The sequence below is a fragment of the Scyliorhinus torazame genome, unplaced genomic scaffold (genome assembly GCF_047496885.1).
Source record: "Scyliorhinus torazame isolate Kashiwa2021f unplaced genomic scaffold, sScyTor2.1 scaffold_107, whole genome shotgun sequence".
Classification (NCBI taxonomy): Eukaryota; Metazoa; Chordata; class Chondrichthyes; order Carcharhiniformes; family Scyliorhinidae; genus Scyliorhinus; species Scyliorhinus torazame.
In genome coordinates, this window is record NW_027307834.1 from 114,175 (window position 1) to 136,611 (window position 22,437).

The 22,437-nt window shown below is 47.1% G+C and overlaps 1 protein-coding gene across 2 annotated transcripts in view; it reads right to left on the bottom strand.

The window, feature by feature from the left end:
* The window catches only part of LOC140405583 (UDP-glucose:glycoprotein glucosyltransferase 2-like), a 401,405-nt gene that overhangs the window by 82,945 nt on the left and 296,023 nt on the right, over window positions 1-22,437 (bottom strand). For both annotated transcript variants that reach the window (XM_072494138.1, XM_072494139.1), the window contains exon 9: window positions 13,464-13,564. In XM_072494138.1, the coding sequence (XP_072350239.1) occupies window positions 13,464-13,564 (101 nt within the window). The remainder of the gene's footprint in view (window positions 1-13,463; window positions 13,565-22,437) is intronic.

The following is a 22,437-nucleotide window of genomic DNA, read 5'->3' on the forward strand; positions in this document are numbered from 1 at the left end:
TGGGAGGCCAGGGAAGAGATTGCTGGACCTTTGGCTTTGATTTTTATGTCATCATTGGCTACAGGAATAGTGCCAGAGGACTGGAGGACAGCAAATGTGGTCCCTTTGTTCAAAAAGGGGAGCAGAGACAACCCCGGCAACCATAGACCGGTGAGCCTCACGTCTGTAGTGGGTAAAGTCTTGGAGGGGATTATAAGAGACAAGATTTATAATCATCTAGAGAGGAATAATATGATCAGGGATAGTCAGCATGGCTTTGTGAAGGGTAGGTCATGCCTCACAAACCTTATTGAGTTCTTTGAGAAGGTGACTGAACAGGTAGACGAGGGTAGAGCAGTTGATGTGGTGTATATGGATTTCAGTGAAGCGTTTGATAAGGCTCCCCACGGTAGGCTATTGCAAAAAATACGGAGGCTGGGGATTGAGGGTGATTTAGAGATGTGGATCAGAAATTGGGTAGCTGAAAGAAGACAGAGGGTGGTGGTTGATGGGAAATGTTCAGAATGGAGTACAGTCACAAGTGGAGTACCACAAGGATCTGTTCTGGGGCCGTTGCTGTTTGTCATTTTTATCAATGACCTAGAGGAAGGCGCAGAAGGGTGGGTGAGTAAATTTGCAGACGATACTAAAGTCGGTGGTGTTGTCGATAGTGTGGAAGGATGTAGCAGGTTACAGAGGGATATAGATAAGCTGCAGAGCTGGGCTGAGAGGTGGCAAATGGAGTTTAATGTAGAGAAGTGTGAGGTGATTCACTTTGGAAGGAATAACAGGAATGTGGAATATTTGGCTAATGGTAAAGTTCTTGAAAGTGTGGATGAGCAGAGGGATCTAGGTGTCCATGTACATAGATCCCTGAAAGCTGCCACCCAGGTTGATAGGGTTGTGAAGAAGGCCTATGGAGTGTTGGCCTTTATTGGTAGAGGGATTGAGTTCCGGAGTCGGGAGGTCATGTTGCAGCTGTACAGAACTCTGGTACGGCCGCATTTGGAGTATTGCGTACAGTTCTGGTCACCGCATTATAGGAAGGACGTGGAGGCTTTGGAGCGGGTGCAGAGGAGATTTACCAGGATGTTGCCTGGTATGGAGGGAAAATCTTATGAGGAAAGGCTGATGGACTTGAGGTTGTTTTCGTTGGAGAGAAGAAGGTTAAGAGGAGACTTAATAGAGGCATACAAAATGATCAGGGGGTTGGATGGGGTGGACAGTGAGAGCCTTCTCCCGCGGATGGATATGGCTGGCACGAGGGGACATAACTTTAAACTGAGGGGTAATAGATATAGGACAGAGGTCAGAGGTAGGTTCTTTACGCAAAGAGTAGTGAGGCCGTGGAATGCCCTACCTGCTACAGTAGTGAACTCGCCAACATTGAGGGCATTTAAAAGTTTATTGGATAAACATATGGATGATAATGGCATAGTGTAGGTTAGATGGCTTTTGTTTTGGTGAAACATCGTGGGCCGAAGGGCCTGTACTGCGCTGTATTGTTCTATGTTCTATGTTCTTTAGAGTCAACTTTACATTTTCATGTGCGAGGTTAAGTCTGAACAAGTACAAGGTGGTGTACAGGGCACACCTGACTAGGGTGCGTATGAGTGGGTTCTTTCCAGGTGTGGATGATAGGTGTGAGAGGCGATCTTGGTGGCTGGCGAATCATACGCACATGTTTTGGTCTTGTGCCAAGCTTGTTAGTTTCTGGTCTCCCTTTCTGATACAATGCCAGCTACTTTGGGTGTTCAGTTGGAGCTGTGCCCATTGGTGGCCATTTTTTGAAGTATCAGACTTGCTGGTGCTGCAGACAGGGACGAGGGCAGATGTCGTCTTTTCGCCTTTTAATAGCCTGAAGGCAAGTTTTGCTTAGCCGGAGGTCCCCAGTGCCTCCTGAGGCCTCAACTTATATCGAGGGCTCAAAATAGCAGAAGCCTGGGAGACATATAGCATGCGCAAGAGAGAACTTAAAAAAGGAAATTAGGACAGCAAAAAGGGAACATGAAAGGTTACTGACAGGTAAAATAAAATAAATCCTAGATTGTTTTACAGGTACATTATGGATAAAAAGATAGCTAAAGAAAGAGGAGGTCCATTAAGGACCACAGTGCTAATTTGTGAGTGGAGCTGGAGGATATGGGTAGGTTCTAAATGTGTCAATGTTCAGAGTGGACAGAGGGAGAGGACAGAGTGGGTGTAGAAGTCAGGGAAGGACTGTCATAAAATTAAAGAAATTAACAGACAGTTCGGAGTGGTCTGGCAGGCTTAAAAATCTCCAAGGCCAGATGAAATGTATCCCAGGCTGTTGAGTGAGGCAAGGGAGGAAATAGCAGGGACGCTGGCAATAATTTTCAATTCCTCTCTGGCCACAGGAGAGATGTTGGGAGGACTGGAGGATAGCCAATGTGGTACCATTATTCAAGAAGGAGGAAGGGATGAACCAGGAAATTATAGGCCAGTCAATCTAAACAAAAAAAAATCATTTTTTGGGTGGGAAAACTTTTGGAAGCAATTCTGAGAGACAGAATTAATCTGCATTTAAGAGAGGCAGGGATTAATCAACAGTCAGCATAGTTTTGTTAAAGGAAGGTCATGTCTGACCAACTTGATTGAATTTTTCAAAAAGAGGTGACCAGGTATGCAGATGAGGGAACTGCATTTGACGTAGTCCACTTGTTGGACTTCAACAAGGCTTTTGATAAGGTCCCATATAGGAGATTGATAGCGAAGGTAAAAGCCAATGAGATCCAAGGACGTTCGACATATCGGACCCAGAATTGGCCGAGAATGATGGTCGAAGGGTGTTATCTGATTAGACGCCTATGTCCAGTGGACACAGTTGGGGCCATTGCTGTTTGTAGTTCATATAAATGATTTAGATACGAATGTAGGAGGGTTGATCAGTAAGTTCGCAGATGATACGAAAATTGGTTGGGTGATAAATAGTGAGGAGGATAGCCTCAGATTGCAGGAAAATATAGATGGGCTGGTCAGATGGGCTGATCAGTGGCAAATGGAATTCAATCCGGATAGGTTGCGGGGCGACACGTGGGGCAGTGGGTTCAATTGCAGCCTTGGGTAACTGTGATAAAGCGGAGGCACTACAGCTGGCTCTACAGCTGCCAGCCTTTTATGCTAGTGCTGGATTAACTAAGCCCAATTGAACACAGGAACAATCATCCTCAGCTGGATAAGTCCTGTGCAGGTTATTACGTCCCTCCCCCACAAAAGTCCGAAACCCCTCGTTAGGACGACGATTGAGGATGTCATGAGAATGTCGCTTTAAGAAATGTTTGGCTGCTCATATTACTGCAGGGATGTCAGAGTGTGGGTGGAGCTGCGCTGTCTGTCAGCTTTTTACTTTTGTTTTAGGATGTTTGCTGTCGGGTGTGTTTTAGTTTCGTTTTCAGTGTTGGAGCTGAAGCCAGACCAAGCAGGTGCACTGCTGTTCTCTCTGCCATCAAAAGATTATCTCTTGATCATTTGGTGAATTCAGAATTATAAATGTTCTCAGTAGTGAATGTAAACCTAATGTGCATCTCTTAAAAGGGGTTTCTTTGGTCTTCTGGATGTTGTTTGGGAAGTTATTAAGGATTACTTAGTGTTGTATTCTTTGGGGGTTGTATTTGAATTGATGGTTGCTAAGATGTTCACTGTATGTTTTAAAAAGGTTAATTTGAGTTCAGAGAATAAACATTGTTTTGCTTTTAAAAATACTTTTCCATATCTGCTGTACGACACCTGTAGTATGCTCCCAATACCACAATCTATTAAAAGTTGTGAGTCAGGTGAACTCCATGATACACTTTGGGGTTCTCTAAACCCTGGCCCATAACAAGGAGGAGAAGATAGGAGAGGACCAAACGGGTGCAAACCCCACAGTGGCCAGACAACAAACTCCCACCAAAAAAACCAGATTGGTTCGGATGGTTCAGTTAAGGCACCACCGAATGGGGAAGCAGGACAGGCCAACGGGTACTCCACCAAGCATTACGTCCAGCCCGACACACTCACTAGTCACACAGGGGACAAAGATGCCAACAGCCGAACCTGGGAGCGGGAGAGAGAGAGGGAGCCAGAGTGCAGCTTGGGAGGCAGGTAAGTGTTTAAACTTACCCCCAGGTTCCAGCGGCCTTCATTTCCGGAGCGGGAGAGAGAGAGGGAGCCGGAGTGCAGCTTGGGAGGCTGGTAAATGTTTAAACATACCGCCAGGTTCCAGCGGCCTTCATTTCTGGGAGCGGGAGAGAGAGAGGGAGCCGGAGTGCAGCTTGTGAAGCAGGTAAGTGTTTAAACTTACCCCCAGGTTCCAGCGGCCTTCATTTCCGGGAGCGGGAGAGAGAGTGGGAGCCGATGTGCAGCTTGTGAATCAGGTAAGTGTTTAAACATACCCCCAGGTTCCAGCAGCCTTCATTTCCGGAAGCGGGAGAGAGAGAAGGAGCCGGTGTGCAGCTTGGGAATCAGGTAAGTGTTGAAACGTACCCCCAGGTTACAGCGGCCTTCATTTCCGGAGCGGGAGAGAGAGAGGGAGCCGGAGTGCAGCTTGGGAGGCTGGTAAATGTTTAAACATACCGCCAGGTTCCAGCGGCCTTCATTTCCGGGAGCGGGAGAGAGAGAGGGAGCCGGAGTGCAGCTTGTGAAGCAGGTAAGTGTTTAAACTTACCCCCAGGTTCCAGCGGCCTTCATTTCCGGGAGCGGGAGAGAGAGTGGGAGCCGATGTGCAGCTTGTGAATCAGGTAAGTGTTTAAACATACCCCCAGGTTCCAGCAGCCTTCATTTCCGGAAGCGGGAGAGAGAGAAGGAGCCGGTGTGCAGCTTGGGAATCAGGTAAGTGTTGAAACGTACCCCCAGGTTACAGCGGCCTTCATTTCCAGGAGCGGGAGAGAGAGAGGGAGCCGGAGTGCAGCATGGGAATCAGGTAGGTTCTGTATATAAGTTGGGCGGTTGCTAAACCCGAGACACTACACTTGTCGTGTTCCACCTCCTCTAACCTAAGGGGTTTAGTGAATATAAGGTAAGCTCTTCTTTTCTTTTCTTTTTTTCTTCTTTCTTCTTGTTTTATCTAGAGGGAATGGCAGGGAAGGCAGTGCAATGTTCCTCCTGCAGAATGTTTGAGGTGAGGGACACCATTAGTGTCCCTGCTGATTACATATGTGGGAAGTGCACCCAACACCAGCTCCTCAGAAACCATGTTAGGGAACTGGAGCTGGAGTTGGATGAACTTCGGATCATTCGGGAGGCAGAGATAGTCATAGATAGAAGCTTTAGGGATGTAGTTACTCCAAAGAATAAAGACAGATGGGTGACGGTGAGAGGAGCTGGGAGGGAACAGTCAGTACAGGGATCCCATGTGATCATTCCCCTGAATAACAAGTATACTATCTTTGGATACTGTTGGGGGGGATGACTTACCAGGGGTAAGCCATGGGGTACAGGCCTAGAGACTGTCCCTGTTGCTCAGAAGGGAAGGGGGGAGAGGAGTAGAGCATTAGTCATTGGTGACTCTATAGTTAGAGGGATAGATAGGAGATTCTGTGCGAACGAGAGAGACCCGCGGTTGGTGTGTTGCCTCCCAGGTGCCAGGGTCCGCGATGTCTCGGATCGTGATTTCGGGATCCTTAAGGGGGAGGGGTGGCATTGTTAGTCAAGGACAGCATTACGGTGGCAGAAAGGACGTTCGATGAGGACTCGTCTACTGAGGTGGTATGGGCTGAGGTCAGAAACAGGAAAGGAGAGGTCACCCTGCTGGGAGTTTTCTATAGGCCTCCGAAAAGTTCCAGAGATGTAGAGGAAAGGATTGCAAAGATGATTCTGGATAGGAGCGAAAGTAACAGGGTAGTTGTTATGGGGGACTTCAACTTTCCAAATATTGACTGGAAACGCTACAGTTGGAGCACGTTAGAGGGGTCCTTTTTTATCCAATGTGTGCAGGAGGGTTTCCTGACACAGTATGTAGATAGGCCAACGAGAGGCGAGCCCATATTGGATTTGGTACTGGGAAATGAACCTGGACAGGTGTTAGATTTGGAGGTAGGTGAGCACTTTGGTGATCGTGACCACAATTCGATTACGTTTACTTTAGCGATGGAAAAGGATAGGTAAAAACCGCAGGGCAAGAGTTATAGCTGGGGGAAAGGCAATTATGATGCGATAAGGCAAGATTTCAGATGTATAGGATGGGGAGGGAAACTGCAGGGGATGAGCAAAATTGAAATGTGGAGCTGGTTCAAGGAACAGCTACTGCGTGTCCTTGATAAGTATGTCCCTGTCAGGCAGGGTGGTCGTGGTCGAGCGAGGGAACCATGGTTTACTAGAGTAGTTGAATCACGTGTTAAGAGGAAGAAGGAGGCTTATGTAAAGATGAGACGTGAAGGTTCAGTTAGGGCACTCGAGAGTTACAAGTTAGCTAGGAAGGACCTAAAGAGAGAGCTAAGAAGAGCCAGGAGGGGACATGAGAAGTTTTTGGCAGGTAGGATCAAGGATAACCCTAAAGCTTTTTATAGATATGTCAGGAATAAAAGAATGACTAGGGCCAGTCAAGGACAGTAGCGGGAAGTTGTGCTTGGAGTACGAGGAGGTAGGGGAGGTGCTAAATGAATATTTTTGTCAGTATTCACACAGGAAAAAGACAATGTTGTCGAGGAGAATACTGAGATACAGGCTACTAGACTAGAAGGGCTTGAAGTTCTTAAGGAGGAGGTGTTAGCAATTCTGGAAAGTGTGAAAATAGATAAGTCCCCTGGGCCGGATGGGATTTATCCTAGGATTATATGGGAAGCTAGGGAGGAGATTGCTGAGCCTTTGGCTTTGATCTTTATGTCATCATTGTCTACAGGAATAGTGCTAGAAGACTGGAGGATAGCAAATGTTACCCCCTTGTTCAAGAAGGGGAGTAGAGACAACCCCGGTAACTATAGACCAGTGAGCCTTACATGTGTTGTGGGCAAAGTCTTGGAAAGGTTGATAAGAGATAGGATGTACAATCATCTGGAAAGGAATAATTTAATTAGAGATAGTCTACACGGTTTTGTGAAGGGTAGGTCGTGCCTCACAAACCTTATTGAGTTCTTTGAGAAGGTGACCAAACAGGTGGACAAGGGTAAAGCAGTTGATGTGGTGTATATGGATTTCAGTAAAGCGTTTGATAAGGTTCCCCACGGTAGGCTATTGAAGAAAATACAGAGGCATGGGATTCAGGGTGATTTAGCAGTTTGGATCAGAAATTGGCTAGCTGGAAGAAGGCAAAGGGTGGTGGTTGATGGGAAATATTCAGCCTGGAGTCCAGTTACTAGTGGTGTACCACAAGGATCTGTTTTGGGGCCACTGCTGTTTGTCATTTTTATAAATGACCTGGAGGATGGCGTAGAAGGATGGGTGAGTAAATTTGCCGATGACACTAAAGTCGGTGGAGTTGTGGACAGTGCGGAAGGATGTAATACGTTACAGAGGGACATAGATAAGCTGCAGAGCTGCGCTGAGAGGTGGCAAATGGAGTTTAATGCAGAAAAATGTGAGGTAATTCATTTTGGAAGGAACAACAGGAAGACAGAGTACTGGGCTAATGGTAAGATTCTTGGTAGTGTGGATGAGCAGAAAGATCTTGGTGTCCATGTACATAGATCCCTGAAAGTTGCCACCCAGGTTGAGAGGGTTGTTAAGAAGGCATACAGGGGTTTGCTTTTATTGGTAGAGGGATTGAGTTTCGGAGCCATGAGGTCATGTTGCAGCTGTACAAAACTCTGGTGCAGCCGCATTTGGAGTATTGTGTGCAGTTCTGGTCGCCGCATTATAGGAAGGATGTGGAAGCATTGGAAACGGTGCAGAGGAGATTTACCAGGATGTTGCCTGGTCTGGATGGAAGATCTTATGAGGGAAGGCTGAGGGACTTGAGATTATTTTCTTTAGAAAGAAGAAGGTTAAGAGGTGACTTAATTGAGGCATACAAGATGATCAGAGGATTAGATAGGGTGGACAGTGAGAGCCTTTTTCCTCGGATGGTGATGTCAAACACGAGGGGACATAGCTTTAAATTGAGGGGTGATAGATATAGGACAGGTGTCAGAGGTAGGTTCTTTACTCAGAGAGTAGTAAGGGCATGGAATGCCCTGCCTGTAACAGTAGTGGACTCGCCAACATTAAGGGCATTTAAATGGTCATTGGATAAACATATGGATGATAAGGAATAGTGTAGATGGGCTTTAGAATGGTGTCAAAGGTCGGCGCAACATCGAGGGCTGAAGGGCCTGTACTGCGCTGTAATGTTCTATGTTCTAACCCAATGACGGCGTGCGCCACAGCATCGGACCCATCAACCCAAGGCCCAATCGGCGTGACATGCCTTCCAGCCATAGAGGGAACGGGTGGGGGGAGGCGGGGGGGGGGACATCAGACAAGGTCCCATAACTCCCAAACGCCCCTTGACTTTAAGAAACAGGGACTCTAAAGTTTACCTGAAATTAAAGCACCTATCAAAATTCCCAGGGAGCTGTCGCCCTGACATTCATACAGTACCTCTACACAGGCAAATAAACCCACAGCGCAAACAAAAAAAACAGCAGGGCTCTGTGCAAGCTGCCACAGAAGTCACGTATGAAATGCCCAGTCAATTTAACACCAACAGAGTCATAGAATTTACAGTGCAGGAGGCCATTCGGCCCATCGGGTCTGCACCGACCCTTGGAAAGAGCACCTTACCTAAGTTCACACATCCACCCTACCCCCGTAACCCCACCCCAGTCTCTAGGCACAAAACCTGCAGTCGTACAATAACTGTCAGCTCGCAAGCAAAACATCACTGTTGCAAATCCCACAGTCCGAGCAGCCGCAGAAAAGTCTTCCAATCACAACACTACACTCACGATCAGAATGACGTTTTAGAAGGACGGCGGCAACTCGAGAACAGACTCCCCAGTGGACTACTCTGCCAGCATCAGGAAACAACAGCAGACAGAGATGGACGAAACGCGACACAACCCACACCAGAAGTCGCTCAGAAGATACCGCATCCGGTACTACGGGACACGTCAGACTCTAGATTACTCCCAGCGGACACACTTCACAAGCCGGCAGCAAAAACTCGACCCGGCACTCGTCTTCCATGACATTACAGGTTCGGGAAAAAAAAAAACTCTGTACCGTAGTCCACATGTAAAAATAAAAATTCCAGGAAGGTAGCTCAGCCGAAAAAGCAGCACGCCGATAGCTCCAATTCATCATCGTCGCCAATGTGATAAAGCCAGGGGGAGTCCAGCGAGCTTCTTAAAAGTCCTTTATTTCATTTACATACAAACACAGGGCCCGGTTACCTTTCACCGGGTCCTCGTCCCTTTTTAGCTGGTTCTACAGCTGCCAGCCTTTTGTGCTAGTGTTAATTTGTCATGATATGCAGACATGCAGATAATGATATACAGACAGGCAGCTAATGAACACAGAGAACAGGACATGACCAATGAGCAGGCAGGACACTCAGGGGTGGTATCTCACTATAAAAGGCACGAGGCACTCAAACTCTGCCTCTTTCCACTGATGTACATCTACAGAGTGAGTCAGGGTGTATGTACAGTATCACACCTCCAGCACGTGGCTAAGAGCTAGTCTGGTTCAGTCAGACAGATTAACCACATTTAGGTTAGCAGAGAGTCAAACTCACAGACAACTGTACTAACTGTGCTACTGGTTCAATAAATCAGATTGAACTAACTTCAAGGTCTGGAGTGTCTTTTGGTTAAAGCTGCATCCAGTTGCAGCCTGAGTTATCCCAGAGTACATAACACATCAAATTCAGTCCAATTGAGCACAGGGAACAATCATCCCCAGCTGGATGAGTCCTCTGCAGGTTATTACAGTAACTGTCTGCGTGGAGTCTGCAGGTGTTCCGGTTTCATCATAGTCCAAAGATGTGCAGGTTAAGTGGATTGGCCATGCTAATTTGCTCCTTAGTATCCAAAAGGTTACGTGGGGTTATTGGATTATGGGGATATGGTGGGGGTATGAGCCCAGGTGGGGTGTTATTTCAGAGGGTTGGTGCAGACTCAATGGCCAATTGGCCTACTTCTGCACTGTAGTGATTCTATGATCTATGAGGTGATGCACTTGGGCAGCACAAAGAAGGCATGATGAACGGCAGGACCCTGGAAAGCACTGAGGATCAGAGGGACCTTGGTGTGCATGTGCACTGGTCCCTTCAGGTAGCAGGGAAGGAAAGTGGTTCAGAAGGCACAAGGTATACTTGCCTTTCTTAGCCGAGGCATAGAGTTTAACAACAGGGAGTTTGTTCTCGAACTGTATAAAACATTGGTTAGGCCACAGCTAGAGTATTGTGTGGAGTTCTGGAACCATAGGACGAATGTGATAGCACTGATAGGGTGCAGAGGAGATTTACCAGGATGTTGCCTCGGCTGGAGAGTGTTAGTTATGAAGAGAGATCGGATAGACTGAGGGGGATATGATTGAGATGTATGAAATATGACGGGCATAGATAAAGTAGACGGAAAAAACGTTATTCCTTGGTGGAGAGAGGCATAGATTTAAGGTACGGGGCAGGAGGTTTAGAGGGGTTGCGTGGAATGTATTTTTCACCCAGAGGGTGGTGGGAGTCTGGAGCTCGCTACCTGAAAGGGTGGCGGAGGCAGTAATCTCATATCATTTAACAAGTATTTAGGTGTGCACTTGTGATGCCAAGGCATGCAAACCTATGGACCAAGTGCTGATAAATGGGATTAAAATAGTTTGGTGGTTGTTTTTGACCGGGCAGACGCGATATTTTTGAAATGTTTTTTCCGGGGACCCATTTTTACCAACCGGCCGTCCAAACTTCGCAAGCCACGCCGTCCAAACTTCGCAAGCCACGCCGTCCAAACTTCGCAAGCCACGCCGTCCAAACTTCGCAAGCCACGCCGTCCAAACTTCGCAAGCCACGCCGTCCAAACTTCGCAAGCCACGCCGTCCAAACTTCGCAAGCCACGCCGTCCAAACTTCTCAACCCACGCCGTCCAAACTTCTCAACCCACGCCGTCCAAACTTCGCAGCCCACACTGTCCGAACATCGCAACCCACACCGTCCAAACTTCGCAATCCACTCCGTCCGAACTTCGCAACCCACGCCATCCGAACTTCGCAACCCACGCCGTCTGAACTTCACAACCCATGCCGTCTGAACTTTGCAACCCACGCCGTCCGAACTTCGCAACGCACACCAACCAAACTCCACGACCCACCATTTTCGCTTGCCTTTAATGCGCCAGATGAGCCTGTTTGGTCCTCACAATCTCACTTTGTCATTCAATGTTACATTTCTGTATGGGTTGTTCATCAGAAGTCCTAGAGCTCACATCAGCACTGCTTTGTCCAGTTGTGAACACTCCTGCAAAGCTCTCTCCAGCAGATTCAGTTGTGAGGTCGTGGCCGATTTGTGTCTCTGGCCCTCTCTTCCTTAGTCCAAAAAGATCCCTTTTCTGCTCTTCATGTGGTCATGTTGCTTGCTTACTGGCAGCCACAAAACGGGGGAAGCTCTCTTCAGTAATTTTGTGCCCAAAGTTTGTGACGTCAGTGTATTGGGTTAGTGATCTGCTCTCATCTGCCGCTTCTGGTGGGAAGACTAACCGATTCAAACATAATTCTGCTCCTGGATCAGCGCGCTGACAAATCGAGGAGGCGGTTTGCCCCAGTGGGCTCTGGCCTGCGCATTGCTACATCCAGCAAAGGGAGCACGCATGCGCCGGCCAGCATTTTTGAAAGCCAATCGCAGCCAGCATTTTTAAAAGCCGGTCGCAGCTGTTGGGCACTTCTTCCCGCGATCGGGAACGCGGTGACAGATTGCTCGTAACCCCCCCGACACCCGCCCGCAATTCACCCGTGGGTCGTAACCCTGAGTTTGAAAATTATGACTCAGTAAAGAAGACTCACCACAAAACCCCAGCATCAATGCTCAGGCCTCTCATTGTAGCCAGTCTTCTCCAGTGATGAGACTGCCACGGGCTGACAAAGTATAGAGAAGCTGACCCATCCTGGAGATTAGTTTGAGGAACACAGCAGAATGCCTGACCTCGGCATTGTGGCTGTTGCAGATGAGAGCTCACCCAGAGTCTCTAAACTGCATGATAAGCTCGTTCATTGGCGGGACACGTTCAACTCTCTGTCAGGCACGAGTCAGGGTTATCTCGGAGGAAGAGATGCAGGTCATCTTTCCTTGATGCAGGTCATCATCATTCTCTCATAGAATCCGGCCAGGCACTGGAACCACATCTTGAGCAGTCCTGTTGCCTGCTCGACCAGCTTGCGCATCGATGCCTGAGACTCATTCTAGTGAGTCTCCACAGGTTTTTGTGATTTCATCAGCCACCTCCTTAATGAGTACCCCTTGCCCCGAAGAGCCATCCCTACAGACGCTGCTCTCCCACAAAAACATTTGGAATCTGAGAGAGCCCCAAGATGTAACTATCATGCCGCTCCCTGAGAAACAGGCACACACCTGCATGATTCACATCATGTGTTCACAGATGATCTAGACATTGAAGGAGTGGAATACCTTGCAATTCATAAATGGCACCGCATGATGCCACGGAGATTGTCGGCCCATGTGGGTGCATCTTGCAGCTGGGGCATGCCAGCTAAGTGGGTGAAGTCCATGGCTCTTGCGTCTTGGCTCTCCTTGTGCTGATCCAAGTTGATATACGTTAAGGGTATCTGTAACCTCCCTAGTGTGCGGCTGACTAGCTGATGCCACACAGATCACCAGTGCTGCCCTGAAATGAGCCGCTCGCAGAGGTTCAGAGCTGCCATCACTTCAACGGCCACGGACAGTGGGTATCCTCCCATTGCTACCAGTTGCTGCAGGATATAACAAATGTGGTCCACTGTCTTCTCCAGCACTGTGACTCCGCCATCTACAGATATGTCGGAATACCCTTTGCCGGACTGTCTCAAATGGGGCTGTTCCCTTTGTGGTGCTGCTCCAAGTACAGCTCTGGGTCCAGCCTCCCCCCCAGTAGGCAAGTCTTTGTCTCTGCTGCTACTCTATTGAAAGTAGTAGAAATGCCAACTCTACAGGTTCCATGTTTCTCCTGAATCGTGCATTGAAAAGAGACGAACACCAAAGTGAGCGGTGAGAATTCCTGAGAAAGCCCTGCCCCCCTCAGCTCTCCACTCATCTGGGACCTCCACCCATCCGTTTCTCCCTTAGTGAGTGTCTCACCAATAACTTCACACCCTCCCCTCTCGCACTGGCATTTCCCCACACCTGCCCCTCTCAACTCCACCTCTTGCTCCACTATCACTAACCAGGCATAATTTGAAATTTGGAGGTTGATATTTCCTTACAGCAAACCAAAATAGCTTCTATGTCAGTCAAGATAGGTTTTCTTCTTGTTGCTTACAGGAAAGTGGGGCAAAGAACAGGAGAAATAGCAAGTGAAAAAATATCAACAGCTTTTCAGCATAAAATATCCAACTGGGGAAAAACAAACAAAAATTGTGAAGAGTACCTTGAAGTTCCCACACTTTTAATGGTGCCATGTCGTTAGTGCTTTCAATAAGATGTTTCCTTAATTCCTTCAGCTGGTCATTTAAATCAGGAAATAGGTGCCTGGTTAAAGAAAAATATAGCAGTCACAGAGGAATAGGCAGAGAGGGGAGTGAAAAGTGTGCGAAAGGAGCTGGCAGGAAGCATGTTGGGGGTTAAGATGAATGAGGTTTATTTGTCAAACTCATTCCTTCTATGCTTCATAATGATTTGCTGAGTAAACACAAGGGGCGAGTTTCTCCGTCCCAACGCACCAAATTTCTGATGCGGCACGCTGTCGGGATTCTCCGTTTCGCCGGCTGGTCAATGGGTTTCTCATTGTGGGGCAGCCCCATGCCGTCAGGAAACCCCCGGGCTGCCGGCAAAATGGAGAATCCTAACGGCGGAGAATTCAGGCCGAGGTGTATGAGGGTGCAGTATACAGAGCAGATTTTATTGTACAGCATGGGTGATCAAAGGAAATACAGAGATACTTTTCAGCTTCTCTAACTTTTGAGTCCACCAAATCATTCTTGAAAGCCATGTTCATTTGTGCACCTTAGTCTACCGACATCAAATGTATCTGTATCTGTTCCCAAATTCTTTTAAAATGGGCATGGTCGGAGAGATGGAAGAGGAAATGAAATGGTGGGAATAGGAAGGGACTGGCAGGAGGTCAAACTGGATGCCAAGGTTGAAAGGGCAGCATGGTAGCACTGTTGCTTCACAGTGCCAGAGTCCCAGGTTCGATTCCCGGCTTGGGTCACTGTCTGTGCGGAGTCTGCAAGTTACCCCGTGTCTGCGTGGGTTCCCTTCGGGTGCTCTGTTTCATAGAATTTACAGTGCAGAAGGAGGCCATTCGGCCCATCAAGTCTGCACCGGCTCTTGGAAAGAGCACCCTACCCAAGGTCAACACTGCCACCCTATCCCCATAACCCAGTAACCCCACCCAACACTAAGGGCAATTTTGGACACTAAGGGCAATTTATCATGGCCAATCCACCTAACCTGCACATCTTTGGACTGTGGGAGGAAACCGGAGCACCCGGAGGAAACCCACGCACACACGGGGAGGATGTGCAGACTCCGCACAGACAGTGACCCAAGCTGGAATTGAACTTGGGGCCCTGGAGCTGTGAAGCAATTGTGCTATCCACAAGGCTACCGTGCTACCAGTTGCCCCGAAAGACGTGCTGTTGGGTAATTTGGACTTTCTGACTTTCTGAATTTTCCCTCAGTGTACCCGAATAGGTGCCGGATTGCGGCGACGAGGGGATTTTCAAAGTAATTTCATTGCAGTGTTAATGTAATTGTGACAATAATAAAGATTCTTATTCTTATTATTAAGCAATCTGCTTCAGTCTCAGAATGCTACCAGAGAGTGAATGGAGTCAGTGGTTAGGAAAAAGGGCTTTGTGGTGCAAATGAAAGGCATTAGGCCGATATAGGATCACAAGGCATAGAATCTCTGTGGGTAGAGTTGAAATTGCAAAGGTAAAAAGACTCTGATGGAAGATATGTACAGGCTGGGAGAAGCTGGAATTAGATGCAACAGTATTACAATTAAATAAGGGTAACTACAAAGACATGAGGGAGGAACTGGCCAGAGTTGATTGGAAAAGGAGCCCAGCAGGGAAGATAGTGGAACAACAATGGCTGGAGTTTTGGGGGGCTATTCGGGAGGCACAACAGAAATCCATCCCAAGGAGGAGGAAACATGCTAAGGGGAGGACAAGGCATCCATGGCTGATGAGGGAAGTCAAGGACAGCATACAAGCAAGAGAAAAAGCATACAAAGTGGCGAGAATTAGTGGGAAGTCAGAGGATTTATTGTCCAAAAGTTTAGGTGGGGTTATTGGGTTACGAGTATAGGGTGGAGGCATGGGCTTAAGTAGGATGCACTTTCCAAGGGCTGGTGCAGACTCGCTGGGCTGAATGGCCTCTTTCCGCACTGTAGGGACACTATGCATATGGTCTTTCAAAAGGCATTTGGTATTTTTGTTATGTTGGTGCCTGTGAGATTAAAACTACAGTGATAGTCGTTGAGGGATAGAAAGCTGAAAATAATAGTATTTCAGACAGGAGTTAAGTATACAGTCGTGTCCACAGCTCTTTTTGACATATACTTGGACTTGGATTTGAAGGCAGAATTTCAAAAGTGACGCAAAAAGCAGAGCTGTTCATCAACCTGAAACATTAAATCAGCTTCCCTCCCACAAATGTCGTCAGACCTGCTTGAGTGTTTCTAAAATTGACTGTTTCTATTTCAGATTTCCAGCTCTGCAGTATTTCCAGACATGTAGTGAATAGTGAAAATGATAATAGTACACTTCACGAGGACATGGAAACACTGGTGAAATGGACAATCACAGATTTTGGAAGTAAGAGTGAGGAGAATCAAACAAAACCAACATAATAATTTAAAAACAGGAGTAAAGGAACAGATATCTGGAATTCATATAAACAAATCGTTTGATGGTGGCAGAACATGTTGATAAAGATGTTTAAAAAACATACTCGGTCCTTGACTTTATGAGTAGAGGTACAGAGTACAAAAGCAAGAAAGTTATGATAAATACTTACAAATTATTGGCATTAATAATCATTTTTATTGTAGGCTTACATTAACACGACAATGAAGTTACTGTGAAAATCTCCCTGTTGCCAAACTCCGGCGCCTATTCTGATAAACAGAGGGAGAATTCAGAGTGACCAATTCACCCGACAGGCACGTCTTTCGGGTCTTGTGGGAGGAAACAGAACAACCAGAGGAAACCCACACAGTCATGGGGAGAACGTGCAGACTCCGCTCAGATAGTGACTCAAGCAGGAATCGAACCTGTGACCGTGGCACTGTGAAGCAACAGTGCTAACCACTGTGCTACCGTGCCGCCCGGTTGGGGTTCAGTTACACTACCCTGTGTCCAATTCTGGGCACTGCAGTTTCGGATGGTGAGGGAAAGATTTACTGGAATGCTACCAGGTATAGATACATACATAAAAGATAGGAGCAGGAGAAAGTCTTTTGGCCCTTTGAGCCTACTCCGCCATTCATCATGATCATGGCTGATCATTCAACTCAATGGCCTATTCCTGCTTTCTTCCCATAACCTTTGATCTCTTTCGCCCCAAGTGCTATATTCAATGTTTTAGAGTCAACTACTTCCTGTGGTAATGAATTCCACAGGCTCGCCACTCCTTGGGTGAAGAAATGTCTCCTCATCTCTGTCCGAAATGGTTTACCCTGAATCCTCAGACTGTGACCCTTGGTTCTGGACAAATCCATCATCGGAAACATCTTCCCTGCATCTTCCCTGTCTAGTCATGCTAGAATTTTGTAAGTTTTTATGAGATGCTCCTCATTCTTCTGAACTCCAGCAAGAACAATCCTAACCTAGTCAATCTCTCCTCATATGACAGTCCTGCCATCCCTGGAGTCAGTCTTGTAAACCTTCGCTGCACTCCCTTGAGAGCAAGAACATCCTTCCTCAGAAAAGGAGACCAAAACCACACACAATATTCTAAGTGTGGCCTCGCCAAAGCCCTATATCCCTGCAAGAACATATCCCTGCTCCTGTGCTCGAAACAGGGCTGGTGCAGGAGGGAAGGCTTCAGATATGTGGATCATTGGGATATCTTCTAGGGAAGGTTGGATCTGTACATGAAGGACGGATTGCACCTAAACTGGAGGGGCATCAATATCCTGGTTGGGAGGTTTGCTAGAGCTCTTCGGGAGGGTTTAAACTAGTTTGGCAGGGGGATGGGAACCAGACCTATGGATCAGAGGATAGGGTATCCGTTGAACAGGCAGAAATAGTATGCAGCAAGTCTGTGAGGAAGGATAGACAGTTGATAGAGCAAAGTTGCACTCAGTGGCATGGGTTAAAGTGTGTCTGTTTCAATGCAAGGAGTGTCAGGAATAAGGGAGGTGAACTACGATGTTGTGGCCATTACGGAGACACAGATTTCACAGGGGCAGGAATGGTTGTTATATGTTCCGGGGTTTAGATGATTTAAGAATTGGGAGGGAGGTAAAGGAGGAGGGGGAGTGGCACTGTTAATTAGGGAGTGCACCACAGCTGCAGAAAAGGAGGTAGTTGAGGAGGGTTTGTCTACTGGGTCAGCATGGGTGGAAGTCAGAAAGAAAGGAGCAGTCACTTTATTGGGAGTTTTCTATAGACCCCCCAATAGCAGCAGAGAGATAGAGGAACAGATTGGGCGTCAGATCTTGGAAAAGTATAGAAGTAACAGAGTTATTGTCATGGGCGACTTCAACTTCCCTAATATTGACTGGAACCTCCTTCGTGCAAATGGTTTGGATGGAGCAGATTTTGTCAGGTGTGTACAGGAAGGATTCTTGACTCAATATGTAGATAGGCCGACTAGGGGGGAGGCCATATTGGACTTGGTGCTCGGCAACGAACCAGGCCAGGTGTCAGATGTCTCGGTGGGAGAGCATTTTTGTGACAGTGACCACAACTCCTTGACCTTTACCATAGTCATGGAGAAGGATAGGAACACACAGTATGGGCAGGTATTTAATTGGGGGAGGGGAAATTATACTGCTATTAGACAGGAGCTGAGGAGCATAAAGTGGGAATAAATGTTCTTGGGGAAATGCACAACAGTAATGTGGGGATTGTTTAAGGAGCACATGCTGCAAGTGCTGAACTGTTTTGTCCCACTGAGATGAGGAAGGAATGGTAAGGTGAAGGAGCCTTACCATGATGAGAAGTGGAGCTTCAAGTCAAGAGGAAGAAGGAAGCTTATGTCAGGTTGAGGAAGCAAGGATCTGGCACGGCTCTGGAGGGTTACAAGGTAGCCAGGAAGGAACTCAAAAACGGACTGAGGAGAGCTAGAAGGGGGCATGAAAAAGCCCTGGCGGGAAGGATTAGGGAAAACCCCAAGGCATTCTACACTTATGTGAGAAATAAGAGGATGATCAGAGTGAGAGTAGGGCCGATCAGGGATAGTGGAGGGAACTTGTGCCTAGAGTCTGAAGAGATGGGGGAGGCCCTAAATAAATACTTTGCTTCAGTATTCACTAGAGAGGGGGACCTTGTTGCCCATGAGAACAGTGTGAACCAGGTTAATAGACTCGAACAGGTTGATATTAAGGAGGATGTGCTGGAAATTTTGAAAAGCATCAGGATAGATAAGTCCCCTGGGCCTGATGGGATATACCCAAGGTTACTACGGGAAGCGACGGATGAGATTGCTGCGCCGTTGCCGATGACCTTTACGTCCTCACTCTCCACCGGATGATTGGAGGCAGGCGAATGTTGTTCCCCTGGTCAAGAAAGGGAATAGGAAAGTCCCTGGGAATTACAGACCCATCAGTCTTACGCCTGTGGTGAGCAAAATATTGGAAAGGATTGTGAGAGATATGATTTATGATTATTTAGAAAAACATAGTTTGATTAAAGATAGTCAGCATGGCTTTGTGAGGGGCAGGTCATGCCTCACAAGCCTCATTGAATTCTTTGAGGATGTAACGAGAATACATTGATGAAGGTTGGGCAGTGGGTGTGGTGCATATGGATTTCAGTAAGTCATTTGATAAGGTTCCCCATGGTAGGCTCATACAGAAAGTTACGAGCATGGGATACAGGGAAATTTGACTGTCTGGATACAGAATTGGCTGGCCAAAAGAAGACAGCAAGTGATAGTGGATGGAAAGTATTCCGTCTGGAGGTCGGTGACCAGTGGTGTCCCGTAAGGATCTGTTCTGGGACCTCTGCTCTTTGTGGTTTTTATAAATGACTTGGATGAGGAAGTCGAAGGGTGGGTTAGTAAGTTTGCTGTGACACGAAGGTTGGTAGAGTTGTAGGTAGTGTTGAGAGTTGTTGAAGGTTACAACAGGACATTGACAGGATGCAGAGCTGGGCTGAGAAGTGGCAGATGGAGTTCAACCTTGATAAATGTGAAGTGATTCATTTTGGAAGGTCGAATTTGAATGCTGAATACAGGGTTAAAGGCAGGATTCTTGGAAGTGTGGGGGAACAGAGGGATCTTGGGGTCCATGTACATAGATCCCTCAAAGTTGCCACCCAGGTTGATAGGGTTGTGAAGAAGGCGTATGGTGTGTTGGCTTTCATTAACAGGGAGATTGAGTTTAAGAGCCGTGAGGTTTTGCTGCAGCTTCATAAAACTCTAGTTAGACCATACTTGGAATATTGTGTACTGTTCTGGTCGCCTCATTATAGGAATGATGTGGATGCTTTGGAGAGGGTACAGAGGAGATTTACCAGGATGCTGCCTGGACTGGAGGGCATGTCTTATGAAGAAAGGTTGAGGGAGCTAGGGCTTTTCTCACTGGAGCGAAGAAGGCTGAGAGGTGACTTGGTAGAGGTGTACAAGGTGATGAGAGGCATGGATAGAGTGGATAGCAAGAGACTTTTCCCCAGGGTGGAAATGCCTGTAACGAGGGGACATAATTTTAAGGTGATTGGAGGAAGGTATAGGGGAGATGTCAGAGGTAGGTTCTTTACACTGAGAGTGGTGGGTGCGTGGAATGCACTGCCAGCAGAGGTGGTGGAGTCAGAGTCATTCGGGACATTTAAGCAACTCTTAGTCAGGCACATGGACAGCAGTAAATTGAAGGGGTGTAGGTTAGGTTGATCTTAGATTAGGATAAATGGTCGGCACAACATCGGCGGCTGAAGGGCATGTACTGTGCTGTACTGTTCTATGTTCTATGAAACCTCTCGCAATAAAGGCCAACATACCATTAGCCTTCTTTATCGCCTGCTGCACCTGCATGCTTACCTTCAGTGACTGGTGCACAAGGACATACAGGTCCCGCTGCACACTCACCTCTCCCAATTTACAACCATTCAGCCTGCCTGTTTTTGCTTCCAAAGTGAATAACCTCACACTTCTCCAAATTATACTGCATCTGCCATTGATTTGCCCACTCGTCCAACCTGACTAGACCATGCAAGGGGCAGCACGGTAGCATTGTGGATAGCACAATTGCTTCACAGCTCCAGGGTCCCAGGTTCGATTCCGGCTTGGGTCATTGTCTGTGCGGAGTCTGCACATCCTCCCCGTGTGTGCGTGGGTTTCCTCCGGCTGCTCCGGTTTCCTCCCAAAGTCCAAAGATGTGCAGGTTAGGTGGATTGGCCATGATAAATTGCCCTTAGTGTCCAAAATTGCCCTTAGTGTTGGGTGGGGTTACTGGGTTATGGGGATAGGGTGGAGGTGTTGACATTGGGTAGGGTGCTCTTTCCAAGAGCCGGTGCAGACTCGATGGACTGAATGGCCTCCTTCTGCACTGTAAATTCTATGAAATTCTATGCTATTGCTGAAGGATCTCTGCATCCTCGTCACGGTTCACCGTCCCACCCAACTTGGTATCATCTGCAACTTTGAGATGTTACATTTTGTTCCCTCATCCAAATCATTGGGCAGCACGGAAGCACAGTGGTTAGCACAGTTTCTTCACAGCTCCAGGGTCCCAGGTTCGATTCCCGGCTTGGGTCACTGTCTGTGTGGAGTCTGCACATCCTCCCCGTGTGTGCGTGGGTTTCCTCTGGGCTCTCCGGTTTCCTCCCACAGTCCAAAGATGTGCAGGTTAGGTAGATTGGCCATGCTAAATTTCTCTTAGTGTCCAAAAAGGTGAGGTGGGGTTAGTGGGTTATGGGGATAAGTTGGAAATGTGGGATTAAATGGGGTGCTCTCTCCAAGGGTTGGTACAGACTCGATGGGCCGATTGGCCTCCTTCCGCAGTGTAAATTCTATGATTAATATATATTGTGAATAGTTGGGGTCTCAGCATCGATCCCTGTGGTACCCCACTAGTTACTGCCTGCCAATTTGAAAAGGACCCATTAATTCCTATTCTTTATTTCCTCAATGCCAACCAGTTTTCTATGCACATCAATACACTTCCTCCAATTCCATGCGCTGTAATTTTGCACAATAATCTCTCATGCTGGACTTTGTCAAGAGCCTTCTGAAAGTCCAAATATACCACATCGACTGGCTCCCCCTTGTCAACTGTACTAGTTACATCTTCAAAGAATTCCAATAGATTTGTCAAGCATGATTTTCCCTTCATAAATCCATGCTGACTCTGACTGATCCTGCCACTGTTTTCTAAATGTTCCGCTATAAAATCTTTTATAATGGATTCAAGCATTTTCCCCACTACCGATGTTAGGCTTACTGGTCTATAATTCCCTGTGTTCTTTCTACCTCCCTTTTTGGACATTGGAGTGACAATCTGGAAGGACTGTTCCAGAGTCTACAGAATCCCAGAAGATGACCAACAATGCATCCACTATTTCCAGAGCCAGCTCCGTAAGCATTCTGGGATGCAGATTCTCAGATCCTGGGGATTTATTCCTCTTCAATCCCATCAATTTTCCCAGCACCATTTCTCTACTAATATTGATCTCCCTCAGTTCTTAGCTCTCAATAAACATTTCATTCTCCAACATTTCTGGTATCTGATTTGTGTCCTCATTTGTGAAGACAATACCAAAGTATGTATTTAATTGCTCAGCCATTTCTTTGTCCCTTAGTATAAATTCCCCTGTTCCTGTCTGTGGGGGCCTATATTTGTCTTTACCAAACTCTGTCTCTTCACATATCTTAAAAATTCTTTGTGTCAATCTTTATGTGCCCTACAAGCTTACTTTCGTACCGTATTTTCCCTTTCTTAATCAATCTCTTGGTCTTTCTGTGCTGAATTCTATTCTGTGCACCCAATCCTCAGACCTATTATTTTTCTTGACCAATCTGTATGCTTTTTGCTTGGATCAGATACTATTTCTAATTTCCTTTGCAAGCCAAGGATTGGCCCTCCTACCCATTTTGCTTTTGTGCCAGACAGGAATGAACAGTTGCTGCAGTTCCCCCATGCATTCCTTGAATGTTTGCCGGTGCCTATCCACTGTCATCCCTTAAAGTAACTCTCCCCAATCTATCAAGGGCAACTCATAGTTTCCTTT